Source organism: Myotis yumanensis, unplaced genomic scaffold, assembly GCF_028538775.1.
Source record: "Myotis yumanensis isolate MYYU_CA2020_CCGP unplaced genomic scaffold, mMyoYum1.0.hap1 SCAF_2, whole genome shotgun sequence".
Taxonomy (NCBI): domain Eukaryota; kingdom Metazoa; phylum Chordata; class Mammalia; order Chiroptera; family Vespertilionidae; genus Myotis; species Myotis yumanensis.
In genome coordinates, this window is record NW_027223753.1 from 103272273 (window position 1) to 103290346 (window position 18074).

General features: G+C 41.6%; 1 protein-coding gene across 8 annotated transcripts in view; it reads left to right on the top strand.

Moving 5' to 3' along the window:
- Positions 1 to 18074, top strand: part of TRPC1 (transient receptor potential cation channel subfamily C member 1) — a 167670-nt gene that overhangs the window by 106112 nt on the left and 43484 nt on the right. For all 8 annotated transcript variants that reach the window (XM_070405905.1, XM_070405911.1, XM_070405909.1 and 5 more), the window contains 2 exons: positions 6776 to 6915; positions 8438 to 8581. In XM_070405905.1, the coding sequence (XP_070262006.1) occupies positions 6776 to 6915; positions 8438 to 8581 (284 nt within the window). The remainder of the gene's footprint in view (positions 1 to 6775; positions 6916 to 8437; positions 8582 to 18074) is intronic.

Here is an 18074-nt window from a genome sequence, read left to right on the forward strand (position 1 = left end):
TAAGATTCAGTTTACCCAAATCTGTACAAGAATAAAATCAAAGTTATATTTCCTAGCAGTGAGTAAAAATTCATTGAATTCAGTCATTCCACTCTTTATATAACATAAATATGCTGCTGTTACTGAATTTCATAAGGGTAAAACTATACCCCTTTTTAATCATACTGGCAGTTTCAATAACATTATTTCACACATACAATATGGTTAATTTTCTAGCCATATTCTGCCTCAGTAGAGCAGTGAAATGTGAGGTAAGCCAGTAAAATTCCTGGGATTATTTTACTTTTCTCAGCACAGCTTCTGCTTTAAAACATTTAGATCACAATAAACCTTGCTAAGGATGTCTTCCAAGCCTGTTACATAATTTGATCACTCTGAGCTTTCTTAAATATATAATCTGAATGTGTGGAATCGTTTGCCTGCTTGTCTAAGGTACTCCTTGGCTCAATTTAATTCATGCAATGAGTAGAGGGAGTTTTGACTCATGATGACTGACTTTTGTACATTTGTATTCTGTTTGTTTCCTTAGCACTCCAGAAAAAGGTAGGGTTAAAAATTAAGGTGGGAAAAAAAGAAAAATATATTGGTGAATGCACAGAATATTAATGGTATCCTTTCACTTAATTTTTTACTTTATTTTTATTGTTGACACTATTACAGATCCCCTATTTTTACCCCCTTTTGCCCACCTCTACCCAGCCCCGGCCCCCTCTTCCTGCTGTCCATCACCCCACTGTTGTCTGTGTCTATGTCACTAAATTTTTTACTGTTAGAACACCTACTATAAAACTATATTTTTAAAATGTGTATATACCTACTTTGTCCAAGCACAGACAGAAACAGATATGGCCCAACATTCATGGAGTTTATGGTCTAATTAAGGTAAAAACAAACAAAACAACCTAAACAGAATAATTTGAGAATCACAAATACAAATTTAAAATTTCAAATGAGTTAAGTGCTACTAAGTAAAGGTCATGGAGCTAGGAGAGCAAGTGTATTATAAGGGCATTTTACCTAGTTAGATTGGGAGGGCTATCTTGAGAAAGTGCTAAATGAGCTAATATCTAAAGGATAAACAGGAGTCAGTTAGGAGCACTGGGAGAGAAGCATACTTTAGGCTGATACAGTAGTTAAATTCAGAGGTCTCGTGGCAAGAGGAAGAATGGTACAAAGGAGCTACTGAATAAAGCTGGAGCAGGGAATGTGGATTCAAGGTGAAGCTATAGACATGAGTGTGCTCTAGATCATGTTAAGTAATTTTTGCTATACTAAGAACAATGGAAAACCATTGCAGTTTTTCAGTAGATGAGTGGCATGATTAGATTTACCTTTTGAAAGGTCATCTGGCTGCAGTGTGGAGAATGGCTTGGGAGGATGGGGTTGTGGCAAGCGTAGGTGGAGGGAGACCAATAGGAGGCTTTTGTGGTACTCCAGTGAAAGCTGATGGTACCTTGGATTTAGGGTGGTTGTGATAGAAAAGGAGAGAATGAAATAGGTGTGAAAGGTATTTACAAAGTAAAGCTAATAGGACATGGAAATACATAGTCTGTAGGGGATGAGGGAGTGGGAGATTATTAAACAACATAGGTATTTTGAAACAGTACTAGGTTTGGAGATTTGTCATTTTGGATAGGTTGAAATTGAAAAGGCTTCAAGATATCCCAAAGAGATGTCAGGCAGACAATTAGATATCTTAGTCTGAAGCTCATGAGAAAGTGTAAGCTTGAGTCAGCTATCTGTGAATAAATTGTTCACGGATGTGACACTGGAGAAAGTATAAAATTAGAAGAAGAGAGGACCTAGGAGCAAGCCTTGAGGAATCCCCAAATGATGAGATTGCAATTTACTAATGTTAGTTACTGATTCTAAAAAGCAAAACAAGAAGGACCCTAAATATGGTACGTTGATTATGTAGTGATTGCATTGCTTATAATATAAAGTCCAAAAAAATGTATATATACACTTTGAATAATTATAAAGTCAGTGTTTATTAAAATACATTTCATTTTCAAAATTGAGCTATCAGCTGTTAAAGTGTGTATACATTTTGGGGGGACACCCTGTAGCTTAAAATTACTTTGTTCTTCCAGTCCAGTTTAGAAGCGTGAAATATGTCCAGTGTATGAGTCTCATTTTTATTGTGGGATGTTGCACACGAGGTGGGAAACTACCTGATGGTGGTACTTAATATTCTTTAATGTCTGCCTTTTTTTCATCAAAAATCTTTTCCAATTCACTCTCTAATTTTTGTCAAGAGTTCTCGTAAGGCAGTGATGGCGAACCTTTTGAGCTCAGCGTGTCAGCATTTTGAAAACCCTAACTTAACTCTGGTGCCGTGTCACATATAGAAATTTTTTGATATTTGAAACCATAGTAAAACAAAAATTTACATTTTTGATATTTATTTTATATATTTAAATGCCATTTAACAAAGAAAAATCAACCAAAAAAATGAGTTCGCGTGTCACCTCTGACACGCGTGTCATAGGTTCGCCATACTGCCCTGAGGTATTACATTGCATTTTCAGGATGCAATTTTACTTATTTCTGTGAGTTTTTTTGTTTTTTTTTTGCTTAGTGTTTTAGTGTCACAGTGTTTGAGTTAATAAAATGTAGACTATTTCAGATAGTTTTTAGCTGTCCATTATATTTTACTAGAGGTCTGGTACATGAAATTTGTGCACTTGGGGCGGGGGGTCCCTCAGCCTGGCCTGCACCCTCTCACAGTCCCGGAGCCCTCGGGGATGTCCAACTGATGGCTTAGGTGGGGAGTGGTCCTAAGCTGGCAGTCAGACATCCTTAGGATACATGGGGAGCGGGCCTAAGCCAGCAGTCAGACATCCTTAGTACTGCCACTGAGGCTTCCTGTCTCATCCCTGCCTTCTGGCTGAGCGGTGCTCCCCCTGTGGGAGCACACTGACCACCAGGGGGAAGCTCCTGAATTGAGCGTCTTTCCCCTGGTGGTCAGTGCGCATCATAGCAACTGGTCGTTTTGCCGCCTTCGGGTCGAAACCAGCTCTCTGACATCCCCCAAGGGGTCCCAGATTGTGAGGGCGCAAGCAAGGCTGAGGGACCCCTCTGGTGCACAAACGGGGCTGGAGAGGGACATGGGAGGTTAGCCAGCCGGAGAAGGACTGCAGGAGGGCTCCAGGGTGTTTCCGGCCCATCTCGCTCAGTCCCGGTAGGCCAGACCCCAGCAGCAAGCTAAACTACCGGTCAGAGCATCTGCTCCCTGGTGGTCAGTGCACATCATAGCTACTGGTCGACTGCCCCTGGTGGTCAGTGCACGTTATAGCGAGTGCTTGAGTGGCCTTACATTTCATGAGCATATTATGCTTTGATTAGTTGAATGGCCGACTGGACCACCGGACACTTAGCATATTAGGCTTTTATTATATAGGATGTTTTTATCCCCCATTATCCCTCCCCCTTATCTCTTCATTTTAAATAGAAGCTCATCCAAGTGGAATTTTAAGATTTTTTAAATTTATTTTTAGAGAGAGAGAGAAAAACATCAATGTGAGAGTGAAACATTGATTGGCTGCCTCCTGCATACTGCCTACCAGGGATTGAACTCACAACCCAGGTATGTGCCCTGACCAGGAATTGAACCAGCAACTTTTTGGTGCACGGGATGACATCCAACCAACTGAGCAACACCAGCCAAGGACCAAGTGGAATTTTAAAAAGTGTTTTTCTTGCCAGATCTGCAAATATTTGTAATTTTTTTTTCTACATAAAATATGGGTACTGTAGAATTAAGATGTTATGAACAGTTTTTTTCAAGAATGCTTCATGTGTTTCTCAGGGGAACTATTCTACCTTCTGGTAAGCCAGAGAATGATTCTGATTGACTTAACTTGATATTCAGCCATATGTTATGTTGCAACACTCTAGTATTTTTTTATTTCATAATCTTTAAAAATATCTTAATTAAGGAATGTATCATAAAATGATCCTGGATTATATTATTATTCTCTGGTACTCCCAGGAATATATCCTATATAATAAAAGGCTAATATGCAAATTGACCAAATGGAGCAGGGGTCCTCAAACTACGGCCCACGGGCCACATGCAAATACAAATATTGTATTTGTTCCCGTTTTGTTTTTTTACTTCAAAATAAGATATGTGCAGTGTGCATAGGAATTTGTTCATAGTCTTTTTTTAAACTATAGTCCGGCCCTCCAACAGTCTGAGGGACAGTGAACTGGCCCCCTGTTTAAAAAGTTTGAGGACCCCTGAAATGGAGGAAGGACCAGTCGCTATGACACGCACTGACCACCCAGGGGCTAACGCTTAACACAGGAGCTGCCCCCTGGTGGTCAGTGCACTCCCACAGGAGGAGCGCCACTCAGCCAGAAGCCAGGCTCACAGCTGGTGAGTGCAGCAGCAGTGGCAGGAGCCTCTCCTGCCTCTGCAGCAGCAGGACATCACCTGAGGGCTCCCGGACTATGAGAGGGTGCAGGCTGGGCTGAGGGATCCCCCGGGTGCACAAATTTCATGCACTGAGCCTCTAGTATATATGTGTATATATCCATGAAGAAACCTCTGGCTCTTCATAGTTTTGTTTGTTTTTATCTGTGTGTATTTATTCACTTTGTAATTTTTTTTTTGAGTACCCACATGTGTCAGGCACTACTCAGGACATTTACATTTAGGATTCTTACCCTTGAAGAGCTCACCCAAAGTGAGGGGAAGATAGTTAATAATAGACATACTAAGTAAACTATATCCAATGTTTAAAAATGATAAGTACTAAGGGAAAAGAAAGAGAGCATAGTTGGGGGATTGGGAGTGGGGAGCATGGGGTTTGCAGTTTTAAATAGGGCAATAAGAGTAGGTGGTAGGTAAAGACATGAAGTGAGGGAGTTAGCCAGATGATACCAGGGTGAGGAACTTCCAACCAAGGGAAGTGAGAGTGTAAAGGCCTGAAGGCAGGAGTCAAAAAACAGCAAGGAATCAAGGAGGCCAGTGTGACCAGAGTGATGGAAGGAAAGATCAATAGGAGAGGAGGTAGTGTAATTCTGTGGACCGTTGTAAGGCATTTGGTTTTGACTCCAAGTAAAATGAGATAAAAGGGAAGATGCAATGCCCACTCTGCACAATCAGCAGCAGTGATTTGGGTTCCCAACCTCATTCTCACTCACAGGACCCAATAGGTACCAGCTGTATTGAGCTTTGTAGAAAGATACAGAAAGTACAGCAGGCCACATGACAGCTTCAAATAGGTCTTTATTGGCAGTTCTTATAAAAGTTTGGGGCTGCTTCAAAACCCCATAGTAGGTACACTCAGTTTTATGAGATGAGGCCATATGGATGGGTGTGAGCTATACCAGCTAGAAAGGCCTCGAATCTAGCAGGAACTATCCTATATAATAAAAAACTAATATACAAATTGTCCCCTCTACTGGGAGTTTGACTGGGAGTTCGACCAGGGCGGAGCTGGCAGGCCAACCACCCCCGATCAGCTCCCCCACCCTGATTGGGGGTGAAGCCGGCCGGCCAACCTTCCATGTCCCATTCCCCTGGCCGGCCCAGCCCACCCAACCCAGATGGGGGCGGGCCAGCCAGACCCTACCCATGCACAAATTTGTACACCAGGCCTCTAGTGTCTTATAAAGCCCAAGAGTGTACTTCCCACTGTAGGCACACACCTACGTTAGGAGAGACATCACACATAGGAGCTGAGGCCTGTTTTTCAGCATGTCTTTTCTTCTTGCTGTGTGTGCCTGCAGGGTCTCTGAGTTCACTCACAGTCAGCCTGGTCCACAGGCAGTTTCCAGTGAGTGGTTATTGTTACAATGTTGAACACAGCTGTCCTTATTTTTCTTAACCTGGTATGTTTTCATAATTGATGATACCATGAGGTTATGTTCCCATGGAGAAAGAGTTCTGACCTGCAGTCAATCCTTTCTCCTCTGGGAGTTTCTACAGGGTTTTGAGGAGAAAAGTTAACACTTGGCATCTTAAAAGGATTACTCTAGTTGCTATATTGAGAATAGATTTTAGGGAGAGCAGAATAAAAGAAGGGAAACCAGGGAAGCTATTAAAGTAATTCAAGCAATAGATGACAGTGGCTTGAAATTGAAATGGTAGTGAGAAGGGTTCGATCCTAAGTATATTTTGAAAGTAGAACCAAAAGGTTTTGCTACTATATTGATTGTGTGGTTTAAAAGAAATATGAGTCAAGAATGATTAATTTGGATGGAGCAACTAGAAGCATGGAATTGCCATCCAATGAAATAGGGAGGTCTTCAACTGCAGTGAATTTAGGGTCAGAGATTAAGAGTTCAGTTTGGACATGTAGGACATCCATTTGGAGACAGAGCAACTAAGTGTCTATACAAGTGGGATTTTAGAGAGGTTTAGAGATATTGATTATTATATAAATAAAGTTGAGTTTAGAGAGATAAATTTGAAAGTCTGACACATATGTTATTGAAAGCCATTAGACTAGATTTGGATGAGGTCACTATAGCAGTGAGTATGAATAGAGAAAGGAACTGGAGCTGAGCCTTTGGGATGTCTGTGTGTGTGTGTGATCAATTTATTTGTTTTCTTCTGCTTGTTTGACTTTACTCCCTCTCTGGGAAAGATATTATTATATGAAATTTAAAATTATTTTCTTTCAAATTTTGAGAGGATTTTTTTTTTATTTCTTCTTAATGAGGCTACAGCTGATGCAAATGTTATTTAATACTTTGAGCCTAACAGTGTTTTTCCATGAAAGTAAGAGAGCGTTATTTGATTTTTTTCTTTCTTTTTTAGGGATGATTTGGTCAGACATTAAAAGACTCTGGTATGAAGGGTTGGAAGACTTTTTAGAAGAATCTCGTAATCAACTCAGTTTTGTCATGAATTCCCTTTATTTGGCAACCTTTGCCCTGAAAGTGGTTGCTCACAACAAGGTGACTATTAACTATGTCAATTGGAGACACAAGTGAAATTTATTTAGGAGAAACCTGAGATATTTAGCTACCTAAGTCTGAGTTCCATTGGCTCAAATCTGTATCTGATGTGTTTTCATTTTAAAGCTATCCCGTGCAAGGGAATAGTGCACATTGCTTCCTTCCTCTCTAGTAGTTTAAACGATCTTAATTACCTGTGAATGTTGGTTATCTATTAAATGCCAGGCACCATGGTTTAATACTTGCTTTATACTTATCTCATTTTATTCTCACAGGGACTCTTTGAGACTCTTTGTCCTTATCCCCTTTTTTCAAATAAGGAAAATTAAGCTCAGAAGTATTAAGTAACTTATCCAAGTCCACACAGTAAGGAACCAAGCAAGACTGGATTTAAATCCAGGTCTGTCTAGGCATTTTCTTTCTACCAAATGCTGATTCCTTATATCTGAGCTAGGTTTATGTACCTCATTAACCTGTATATACTTAAAATGAAAACACAAAGTTACTTCAATTAATTAGCATTAGATATCTTTATATCTGCCAGAGTTAAAAAGTTTATCTGAATGGAATTAATTATATAGTGTTTTATACATTCCAATGTTAACTGTCTTTGTTTAAAGAGTTTAGATTCTGAGGAATCATATTTAAAGAACTAAATGATACAGGATTTTCTGTTTTCTGGGTTTTTTTATGTGTGGGTTTTTGTTTGTTTTTTTGTTTTTATACTAACATAAACTATAAAAGGTGAACTGGTTATCTAACATCATTTTACTTTATTAAAAACTCTGTTCTTTTAAGTAATTAGTAGTAGGAACATGTTAAATATGGTCAGTGACCAGAATTTTGAGATTACTAAGAAATAAAAATTGGTTATACATAGATATACAGTTCAATAAAGAGTTGAGGGTCATTGTTTTATTAGACTGGTCTCTTTAGCTCTAGAAGTGGGATGCCCAAATCATATATTAATCAAGCATTTTAAACATTTTGAAATGAAAAGGGATGGATGCTGTTAATAATTATGCCAGGAAAACTGGTATGTAATCTGACTATCCCAGGTGGTTGGAGCATGTGGCCACTATCTGTCTAGGTAACAAAGCACTCCTTTGCATATAAAAGGGAGAAGAACTTCTATGGCTTATTCTAGAATCCTGATTCAAGGGAAAAGGTCAATTTAATAGGATAGGTAATAATTTGACATATAAATGTATTTAAAATTTGTGTTGTGGAATTTAAGAAAAACTAGTAAACATTTATTCATAAAAAGTTTAATAACAGTTTTTAAAACTTTAATTTCTTAAAACCTAACAATTTCTGGGAAAACCTTATATATTGCCTCATCTGTGTAGAAATATTTTATTGTTAAAACAATGTTATTTCTATTAAAAGAAGAGAAATTTATAAAACATAGTGACCTCCCACAAGGAAACATAATTAAATGTGGTTTTTTTTCAATAATTGGAATAAGTTTTTATTTTACTAAATTGAGAGAGCTAAATACCTTTGGCTTTTTCTTCCTTAGTTTCATGACTTTGCTGATCGGAAAGACTGGGATGCATTTCATCCTACACTGGTGGCAGAAGGGCTGTTTGCATTTGCAAATGTTCTGAGTTATCTTCGGCTCTTTTTTATGTATACAACAAGTTCTATCTTGGGTCCATTACAGGTAAGTAATTAAAATTTCATATATATAATTTTTTTATTGCAACCATTCCCACCCTGGGCAAGCCCCCACCGCCCCAGTGTCTGTGTCCATTTTTATGCTAATATGCATGCATACAAGTCCTTTGGTTGCTCTCTAATCCCCCCTTCCCCTGCCATTTGTCTCTGGATCTATTCTTGTTCATCAAATTATGTTGATCATTATATCCCACATATGAGTGAGATCATGATTTATCTTTCTCCAACTGGCTTATTTTACTTAGCATAACGCTCTCCAGTTCCATCCATGCTGTTGCAAATCGTATAAGTTCCTTCTTTTTTATAGTAGCATAGTATTCCATTGTGTAGATGTATCACAGTCTTTTAATCCATTCATCTGCTGATGTGCACTTAAGTCAGTGATGGCGAACCTTTTGAGCTCGGCGTGTCAGCATTTTGAAAAACCTAACTTAACTCTGGTGCCGTGTCACATATAGAAATTTTTTGATATTTGCAACCATAGTAAAGCAAAGACTTATATTTTTGATATTTATTTTATATATTTATATAAAATAAATGCCATTTAACAAAGAAAAATCAACCAAAAAAATGAGTTCGCGTGTCAGAGGTTCGCCATCAATGACTTAGGTAGTTTCCAAATCTTAGCTATTGTAAATTGTGCTGCTATGAACATAGGGGTACATATATCCTTTCTGATTGGTGTTTCTGATTTCTTGGGATATAGTCCTAGAAGTGGGATTACTAGGTCAAATGGGAGTTCCATTTTTAACTTTTTGAGGAAACTCCATACTGTCTTCCATAGTGGCTGCACCAGTCTGCATTCCCACCAGCAATGCACGAGGGTTCCTTTTTCTCCACATCCTCGCCAGCACTTTTCGTTTGTTGATTTGTTGATGATTAAAATTTCTTAAAGAATACTTGTTAGATGTCATTATTAACATCTTTCTACTTGCCCACTGGAACATTGTTCTCTGATAATGTTAAAGCTAACCTTTACTTTTGAAAATAACAATTGTGGTCCATTGTGCCTCTCTCCCCAGTCCATAGACATAGGTGTCTTTTAAATAGAGTTATTTTTCAGACATTAGACGAATATAAAAATCTGCTTCTTAAAATGAATCTCACATTTAAAAATTTTATTTAAATATATTTTTATTGATTTCAGAGAGTAAAGGAAAGAGAGAGATAGAAACATCAATGATGAGAAAGAATCATTTATCAGCTGTCTCCTGCACACCCCCGCTACTGGGGAGGAGCCCACAACCCAGGCATGTGCCCTGACTGGGAACCCAACCATGACCTCCTGGTTCAGAAGTCAATGCTCAACCAATGAACCATGCCAGCCGGGCTCATATTTAAAGTTTTACGTGATAAATATAAGGGAGGTGTTGTATAAACAATTTATACTACAGGATTTTGAAAATATGTAAGCTAAATTTTAAAAAATACTCTTTAACTGTTTAATAAATATTAAATGCAATAAGTTGGAAAATAGCATAAAACCTAATAATTTTTTGAGAAAACCTCATATAGAATAGTGATATTGCCTCACCTAATTTTTAAGACCTAAAAAATTTAATAGATTCCATGTAGTCCAACTTTATATGTTACAGTATTTTATAGTTAAAGAAATAGTGCTTTTGAGATGGACTAAATCTAAGTGTCTTTACACTAAAGGAAGGACTCATAATTGGTTGACTTTACCCACAGATTTTAGTAGCTGATTATTTTTAGAAGGTGGGATCAATTATGCTAGGTAATTGGCCCTACATATACTCTATCAGCGGTTCTCAACCTGTGGGTCGCGAACAATGAAAATACATCCTGCATATCAGATATTTACATTACGATTCATAACAGTAGCAAAATTACAGTTATGAAGTAGCAATGAAAATAATTTTATGGTTGGGGGTCACTACAACATGAGGAACTGTATTAAAGGGTCGCGGCACTAGGAAGGTTGAGAACCACTGCCTAAGTTATCTTATAAGCCTGAAAATCTGAGCAATATTTATTTTCCCTTGAGAAATCAAAATTTACTAACAATTTAGATTCTCTTTTATATTTTTAGAGGAGATATTTTAAATAAAAGGCATAATTACCTTCTCCAAAGATATGAATATAAAATATGGAGGGGAAACCTGAATTGACTTGGTTGTGCTCTCGTCCTGCAACAGTGTTTCCTGAAGTGTTGTTACAGGCCCCTCTCACAGACACCAGAGAAGTGTTAATTGGACAGCCCCTGAGTCAGAGGGAGAGGGCTGTCCCCACTCGATTCTTGTCATGCTCATAGAAATGAATTCAAACGAGTGAATCCAGATAATAATTGTGTTGTGTTAATGTGAATTTATTAAAAAATTAAAACGTGCACATTTATTAAGCAAGGCAAGCAAATCTCTACATCTGGCTTATGAAGCCCAGATAGGTTTACAGCTAATCTGAAGAACAAGTGGGGTGGGAGATTTCTGCCTTATATACCTTCTTGTCAATAAATTTTTTTAAAAAAATTATCTGCTAGATATCCTGATACAGATTAACTCTGAAGGTCTCCCCTTTTCTTTGTTATGGCTTTTCCACAATTTATGAGAAGCACTTGGCAATTAAATCCCTAGACCTTTGGCTTTTCTGTTTAAACAGTTGGGATGAGATAAGACTGTACTCCCCACTCCTCCCTGCTGTTTTAACAGCTCCAGGATGATTTGCACTAAGTAGTCTCTGGTTAAGGAGAATTTGAATTAAGATTCCTTGCCCTCTTTTCCCTTTCCTTCCACATCTTCTGCATTCTTTTGTGAGAAGTTTTAACCTTTTGTTCTGATACAAGCAGCCTGCAAAGCTTTTTGGCTTTGTTTAAGTTTCCTGTATCAGTTTCCCTATTCCACTTGTCCCAGAATTTTTCTAGCTTTCCATTGTTCTATAACAGTGTGACACCTTAAGCAAGTCCTAACTGAAATAATGTTGGGACACACTGCATTCATTAACTTCTTTTGGGAATTCACAATTCACATTATCACATTAAAACCTGTGAGAAAGTACAGAAACTTATTTAACATTATTCAAACTATTATTACTTAGGTTTGTTTAATGCCATACCTATCTTTTATGAAATGTGTTCAGGTCTGTTTTCCACCAAAATATAGTATGTGAAACATTGGTTTAGAGACCATCTCTTATTTTGATTTAATCTTGCCACTAATATCTTTTATGAATGTTTTAATCAAGAGTCAACAGTACTTTTATGTGTATGTTGATTTTTTTAAGTTAAAAACTAGTGGTATCACTAAGTTTGCATACTAGAAATTTCTACAAAGAATTGAAAAAGAGAAAGTATATTAATACTTCTTACTGAATTATCTATTTGTATTTCTTAAAACTATTGACTCAAGTCTTCCTGATTTAGTCTCTTCCCAAAAGAACTATAGATGTATATACAAAAACTGCATTTGTCATTTCAGTTGTTATGTGTGCTTTTCTCTTCCAGCAGAATAACTTATGGGGTTTTAATAGCCATAGAACTTACCAATAATTTAAGTCAGGCCAACAAATATTTACTGTCTTTCTATTTTTTAAAAATGTCTGCAGATTAATAATAATATATGCTTAAATGTTATTATTTAGTTCAGCAAACAATTTTTTTTAAATTACCTTTATTAAGGTATAATTTGTATAGAATAAAGTATACCCATCTTAACTGTATAGTTTGATAAGTTTTGCAAATGTATAAACTTGTTTAATCACCACCATAATCAAGATACAGGACATCTGCATTCCTCCAAAAAGTTTCTTGATGCACTTTTTCCATTTAGTATTTCCCCCACCCTTGTCCCAGGCAACCATAGATTATATGCGTGTGATTGTCTAGTATAGATCTCAGAACTGAATGATGTTTAAGTATAAGTATAAGTAGAATTAATATTGTCTTACTGTTAGGGTCCCTGAAGGAGGAACACACGAGGCCAAAGTGGTAAGGGATTATAAATTTACTAGAGGCCCGGTGCACAAAAATTTGTGCACTGGGGGGGGGGGGGGGGGGAGGGGCGGTCCCTCAGCCCGGCCTGTGCCCTCTCGCAGTCTGGGACCCCTCAGGAGATAACGACCTGCTGGCTTAGGCCTGCTCCCGGGTGGCAGAGGGCAGGCCCAATCCCTAGGTGCAGCCCCTAGTCGGGCTCAGAGCAGGGCTGATTGGGGAGTTGGGGCACCGCCCCCTGTCATGCACAGAGCAGGGCGGATTGGGAGGTTGCGATGCCACCCTCAGTCACGCTCAGGGTAGGGCCGATTGGAGGGTTGGGGCACCACCCCCTGTCACACTCAAGGCAGGGTCGATGGGGAGGTTGTGGCACCACCCCCTGTCATGCACAGAGCAGGGCCAATCGGGGGGGGGGGGGGGGGGTTGGGGCTCCGTACCCTGTCATGCACAGAGCAGGGCCCATCAGGGGGTTGGGGAGCTCCTCCCTGTCATGCACAGAGCAGGGCCGATCAGGGGGTTGAGGAGCTCCCCCCTGTCACACACAGAGCAGGGCCGATCAGGGGGTTGAGGAGCTCCCCCCTGTCACACAAAGAGCAGGGCCCGTGGGGTGGGGGGGGCGTTGGGGCGCCGCCCTCTATCACCCACAGAGCAGGGCCGATCAGGGGGTTGGGGCGCCGCCACTCTCACACTCAGGGCAGGGCCGATGGGGAGGTTATGGCTCTACCCTGTCACACACAGAGCAGGGCCTGTGGGGGGGGTTGGGGCGCCGCACCCTGTCACACACAGAGCAGGGCCGATCAGGGGGTTGGGACACCACACCCTGTCACACACACAGCCGCAGGGCAATCAAGGGGTTGGGGATCTCCCCCCTATCAGGCACAGAGCAGGGCTGATCAGGGGGTTGGGGCGCCTTCCCCTGTCACGAACAAAGCAGGGCGTATAGGGAGGTTGTGGCCCCGCCCCCTGTCACACACAGAGCCACAGGGCGATCAGGGGGTTTGGGCACTGCCCTCTGTCATGCTGATCCCGGTGCCGGGAGGCCTCGCTGCTCCGCTGATCCCGGTGCTGGGAGGCATATTACCCTTTTACTATATAGGATAGAGGCCTGGGGGCCAGCTGGTTTACCCTGAAGGGTGTCCTGGATCAGGGTGGGGGTCCCCACTGGGGTGCCTGGCCAGCCTGGATGAGGGGATGATGGCTGTTTGCAGCAGGTCACACACCCTTCAGGGTGGGGGTCCCCACTGGGGTGCTTGGCCAGTCTGGGTGAAGGGCTGAGGGCTGCTTTCAGGCTGGCGGTTGACTGAAGCTCCCAACCGCTCCTTTTTTTCTTATTCTGGGCCGGCTTTAGCTCTGGCTCCAGCTCTGAGGCTTCCGCTGCTGAAAGCAGGTATCTGGTTTGTTTGCGTTCTATAATCGAAACAATGTATAACTCCAGCTCTGAGATCCTGGCAGGCCGAAAGCTGGTTTCTGGGGTTTTGTTTAGCTTCTATATTTGTTACAATGTTTCAAACTGCCAGCTCAGAGGCCTGCAATGCAGGCGGGGAACATTGGTTTCCTCAGTCACTGAAGCAAGCAAGCCTCATATTCGCTTCCAGCTGCCTGGCTGCCGGCCGCCATCTTGGCTGGCAGTGAATTTGCCAATGGGAAGGGTAGCGGTTGTACACTAATTACCATGTTTCTCTTTTATTAGATAGGATTAGGTTATCTGGATACCAAATGGGCTGAGTACCCAGATGGTGCCAACACCCAAAGATGGGGAGTTAGAGGTTTTTAAAGGACTCTAGGTGGGCTTTTTCTGGGTGGAGAATTCTCTTTGCAGGTCTGGATCCTGGGAAAGTCTGGAAGGGAGAGATAATGGTCTTAGCAAGTGGAATGTGGTCTAAGCAAGTGGAATGTCCATTGTGAAGTGGCCTAAAAGTCAATTTCCCAGGGGAGGGAGTATTGATTCAATTATTTGATCAGACCTAATATTCCAGCCTTTTTTTATGGAATAGGGATGAAGGTCATATCTTCCATAGTTACTTCCTGCTGAGAGGGGGCATCGAGATCATAGGGGGATGGATTTGATTGTCAGTGACTGGAACACAGTATAGATTCCTCAAGGTTGGAGCAAGGGGTTGGAGCAGCCTGATTTCTCTGAGAGACTGGCTGGTGAAGGCTCAAAAGTGGTCCTGTTGAGTGACTTGGAAGGTAAAAGCTGGTCCTTAGGCTGCCACAGTATCATTTGTCTGGTTTTGCTGCTTTTCTGGGCCTGAAGCTGAAATACAGCTGAGGTCTAGATGTTATCTTTAGGGAGGAAAAGATCAGGGGTCTAAGTTGCCTGACTAATTATATGAAAAGGGAGGATAGGTTACCCTGAGGGTGAGGTTCTTGTTTTCCCAGTTTTGACCCTTGCTAGGCATCCAGAGCTTTCTTATAGTTCCTGAGATAGGATTTCAAGGTATAATAGAGCAGTGGTTAAGCCCCATATTGCCAGTTCCAATCCCTGCTGTGATGCTGAGGGTTATGAGGAGAGGGATTATCTGGACTTCCCTTTTGTGTCAGATATGATGAGTTACAGGGACAGGTGAAGACTGATTATTGGGGCCACATCTACATTGGGTGATAGGTAGATAAGAGTACAGGTCCCTGTCCAGTTGGTGGGGCAGATCTATATGTTTTCCCCACAGAGGAAGAAAAATCCCTGATTATGGTGAGAAGCTGAAAGGTGTAGGGAGAAGAGGTGTGCTAAAGGGTATGAAGTTCCTTTTCCCAGTTCCATGATCCAAACCAAGGGGTAGTTGCCATGGTGCTACCATTAAGGGGTGACAGATAAGTGATTGAGATTCTATTTCAGTGAAAGTGGGTGGAATGCTAGAGTGGGTTGTTATCCAAGGGAAAAGCGAAAGGGAAGGAAAGGAGCAGTTGAAGCCTTGGGCCTGGATGGTTGGATAAGAAGTAAAATGGCCTGGCTGTAGGAAATAACCATTGGCTTCTGGGGAGACTTGGTAGTCAACCCACTGGGACCAATGGCCCTTTGGTAGTTCTAGGTTTATTGTGATGTTGTAAGCTGATGATTAGAGATGACCTATTGTTATATTGTCCTGTGACTCAGTGTTCTTTGCAGTGTATGACTTTTAAGGGTAGAAATGGGGAGAGAAGTTCCTAAATACCAAGCAGAAAGATCTGTTGAGACTTTCAGTGATAGTGTCAAGGACTGTGAATGAGTGATGGAAATAAAGTCTAGGCTTCAACTTAAGGACATAAGCAACAGGAAAGAGTCTGGGTGGGGTTGCTTTACGAGGAGAGAAGAGATCCCTTAGAATGTTAGGGATGATCAGGTATTGAATCACTGGACTAACTTTCCTACAGTTTTTATAAGCCTTTTATCCATTCACAAATAACCAGCCAAAAAGTAAACAACCAGCATTTACATTTATGAACACACTTTAAACACACTCTTACTTTCAAGAAAATATACCTTCAACGAAGTACAAGAGACCTTCTGTAATAAAAGCTAAGAGTAGGCAGATTTAAAACTTGTCTATCAATCAATGTTTTAGTATTTTATGTTATTTTAAAATATTTAGATGTTTATCATTTAACCCAGCAATGCACCAAAGCCTTTAGGTTATCAAAGACATTGGAAAATTATGTATAGGCATATGAGGCTGGAGAAAAGGTGGGGGGTGGGGGAGGAGGGAGCAGGCCCAGCAGCCTGTTCCCAGGCCTCTAGCCTCTTTGATTTAAAACTGTCACATTTTTCCTTAGAGATAATATCCTAAGATTTAGGTGATGATGAATTCAGCTTCTGATAGTAGCAAGACTGTTAAATAAGCCTTTGCAGTTTTGCAGTAAAGACAGTTGTTCTTTGGAAGGGTGAGATACAAAGGTGCTGAGATGAGAGCAGTTTTCAGAGCATTAAAGGGGTGAAAATGCTGGCATTGGGATCTAAAGGCTCAGTCAGGGGTCCCATTGATACACCATAGATGGGCTTTTCCAAAAGACTTAAGTTGGGAACGCAGATGTGAAAGTACCCAGTGAACCCAAGAAAGGAGAGTATTTCTTGTCTAGAGGAGGGGATAGTCATGGAGGAGAATATGTGTTCAGGTAATGGCTCGGCTTTGTGGGGTGAGAGTGAAACCGAGGTAAGTGACTGTGGTTTGGGACAACTGGGCTTTATGAGGGTATGCACGGTAGCCCTGGTGGGGCACTGAGGTAGAACAAGAAAAGAGTGGATAAAGGGGGTGTCTAGGCTGTGAGATTAATCCAACAACCCCCATAATAGAGACTGAGGAAGGGATAAGGGTCCCAGCAAATTCAGGGAGGGCAGAATAAATGGCCTTAGTGTCAATGAAAAAGGAGATCGGCTTACCTGCCACCACAATTGTTACCCAAGGTTCTGTCCTGGTGATATAAGTCTGAGGAACTTTGTCAGGGCCTGGGCAGCTTCAGTCTTTGGTGGCCAGTCCCAGGAGGTCGGGGAGCTCCAAACCAGATCCAGAGGGTGACCTTGCTGGACTAGCTGAAGTCCGACCTGGAGGGACCAGACTACAGTCTGATTTCCAGTGGCCTTCCCTTCCGCACCTTGGGCAGAGCCCAGGCAGGGGTCTCGGGTTAGGGCAGGACTTGGTCCAGTGTCCTTCCTTGTTGCATTTGAAGCATGGGCCCAGAGGAGGCTTAGTCCTTAGACTTATGCTTGGTTGGAGGACCAGCACTTTGTTTGGGGTTTGTGAGAGTGGTGGCTAGGAGCTGAAAGGCCTCCTCCTAGACCTCAGCCTTGGCCTGATCTTGCTTTTGTTTTGGATTTGGGTCTCCTCGTCTCTTATTAAAGATCTTAAAGGCTAGGTTAACGAGGTCTTTCTGAGGGATTTGTGGACCTGTGTCTATTTTTCGAAGTTTGCGACATATGTTGGGGGCTGATTGGGATATAAAATGGGTATTCAGAAGAAGGGTTCCCTCTGGGGAGGTGCCTCTAAGGTGGTAAATTCCTGTAAGGCCTCAGTGAGGTGGGAGAGGAAAAGAGCTGAGTTTTGTCAGGGCCCTGAGTGATTTTATTAAGTTTGTCATAGTTGACTGCCTTTTTGAGCCCAGCAATGAGACAGGTGACTATGCGGCTACAGAGCTGGCGCCCTGGAGAATTAACCTGATAGTCCCATCTCGGGTCAGTTCTGGGGGACCGTGTCAGCTCCAACTGGCTTGGCCACCGTGTCCTGTCTATGGAGGGCATTGGCATGGTCCTGAGCTGCTAGCCAGACTCGCTCCTTCTCTGGCCTTAGAGAGGAGGACAGGAGGACATACTAGTATATGTAGTGCCAGGTTAGGTCATAGGACTGGGTCAGGTACTCAAATTCCTTAGTAAAGGTGGTCGGATCAGTGGGAAGAGACCCGAGACACCTCTCAATCTGTGCAAGGTTGGACACAGACAATGGGATGTGTACCCAGACAATACCCTAAGTTCCTGCTATCTCCCTTGGGGGTAGAATGGGAGTGGGAATAGAAGAGGCTGTTGAAGAAGGCGGTCTTTTGGTAGCCTGAGAGCGAGTGTTAGGTG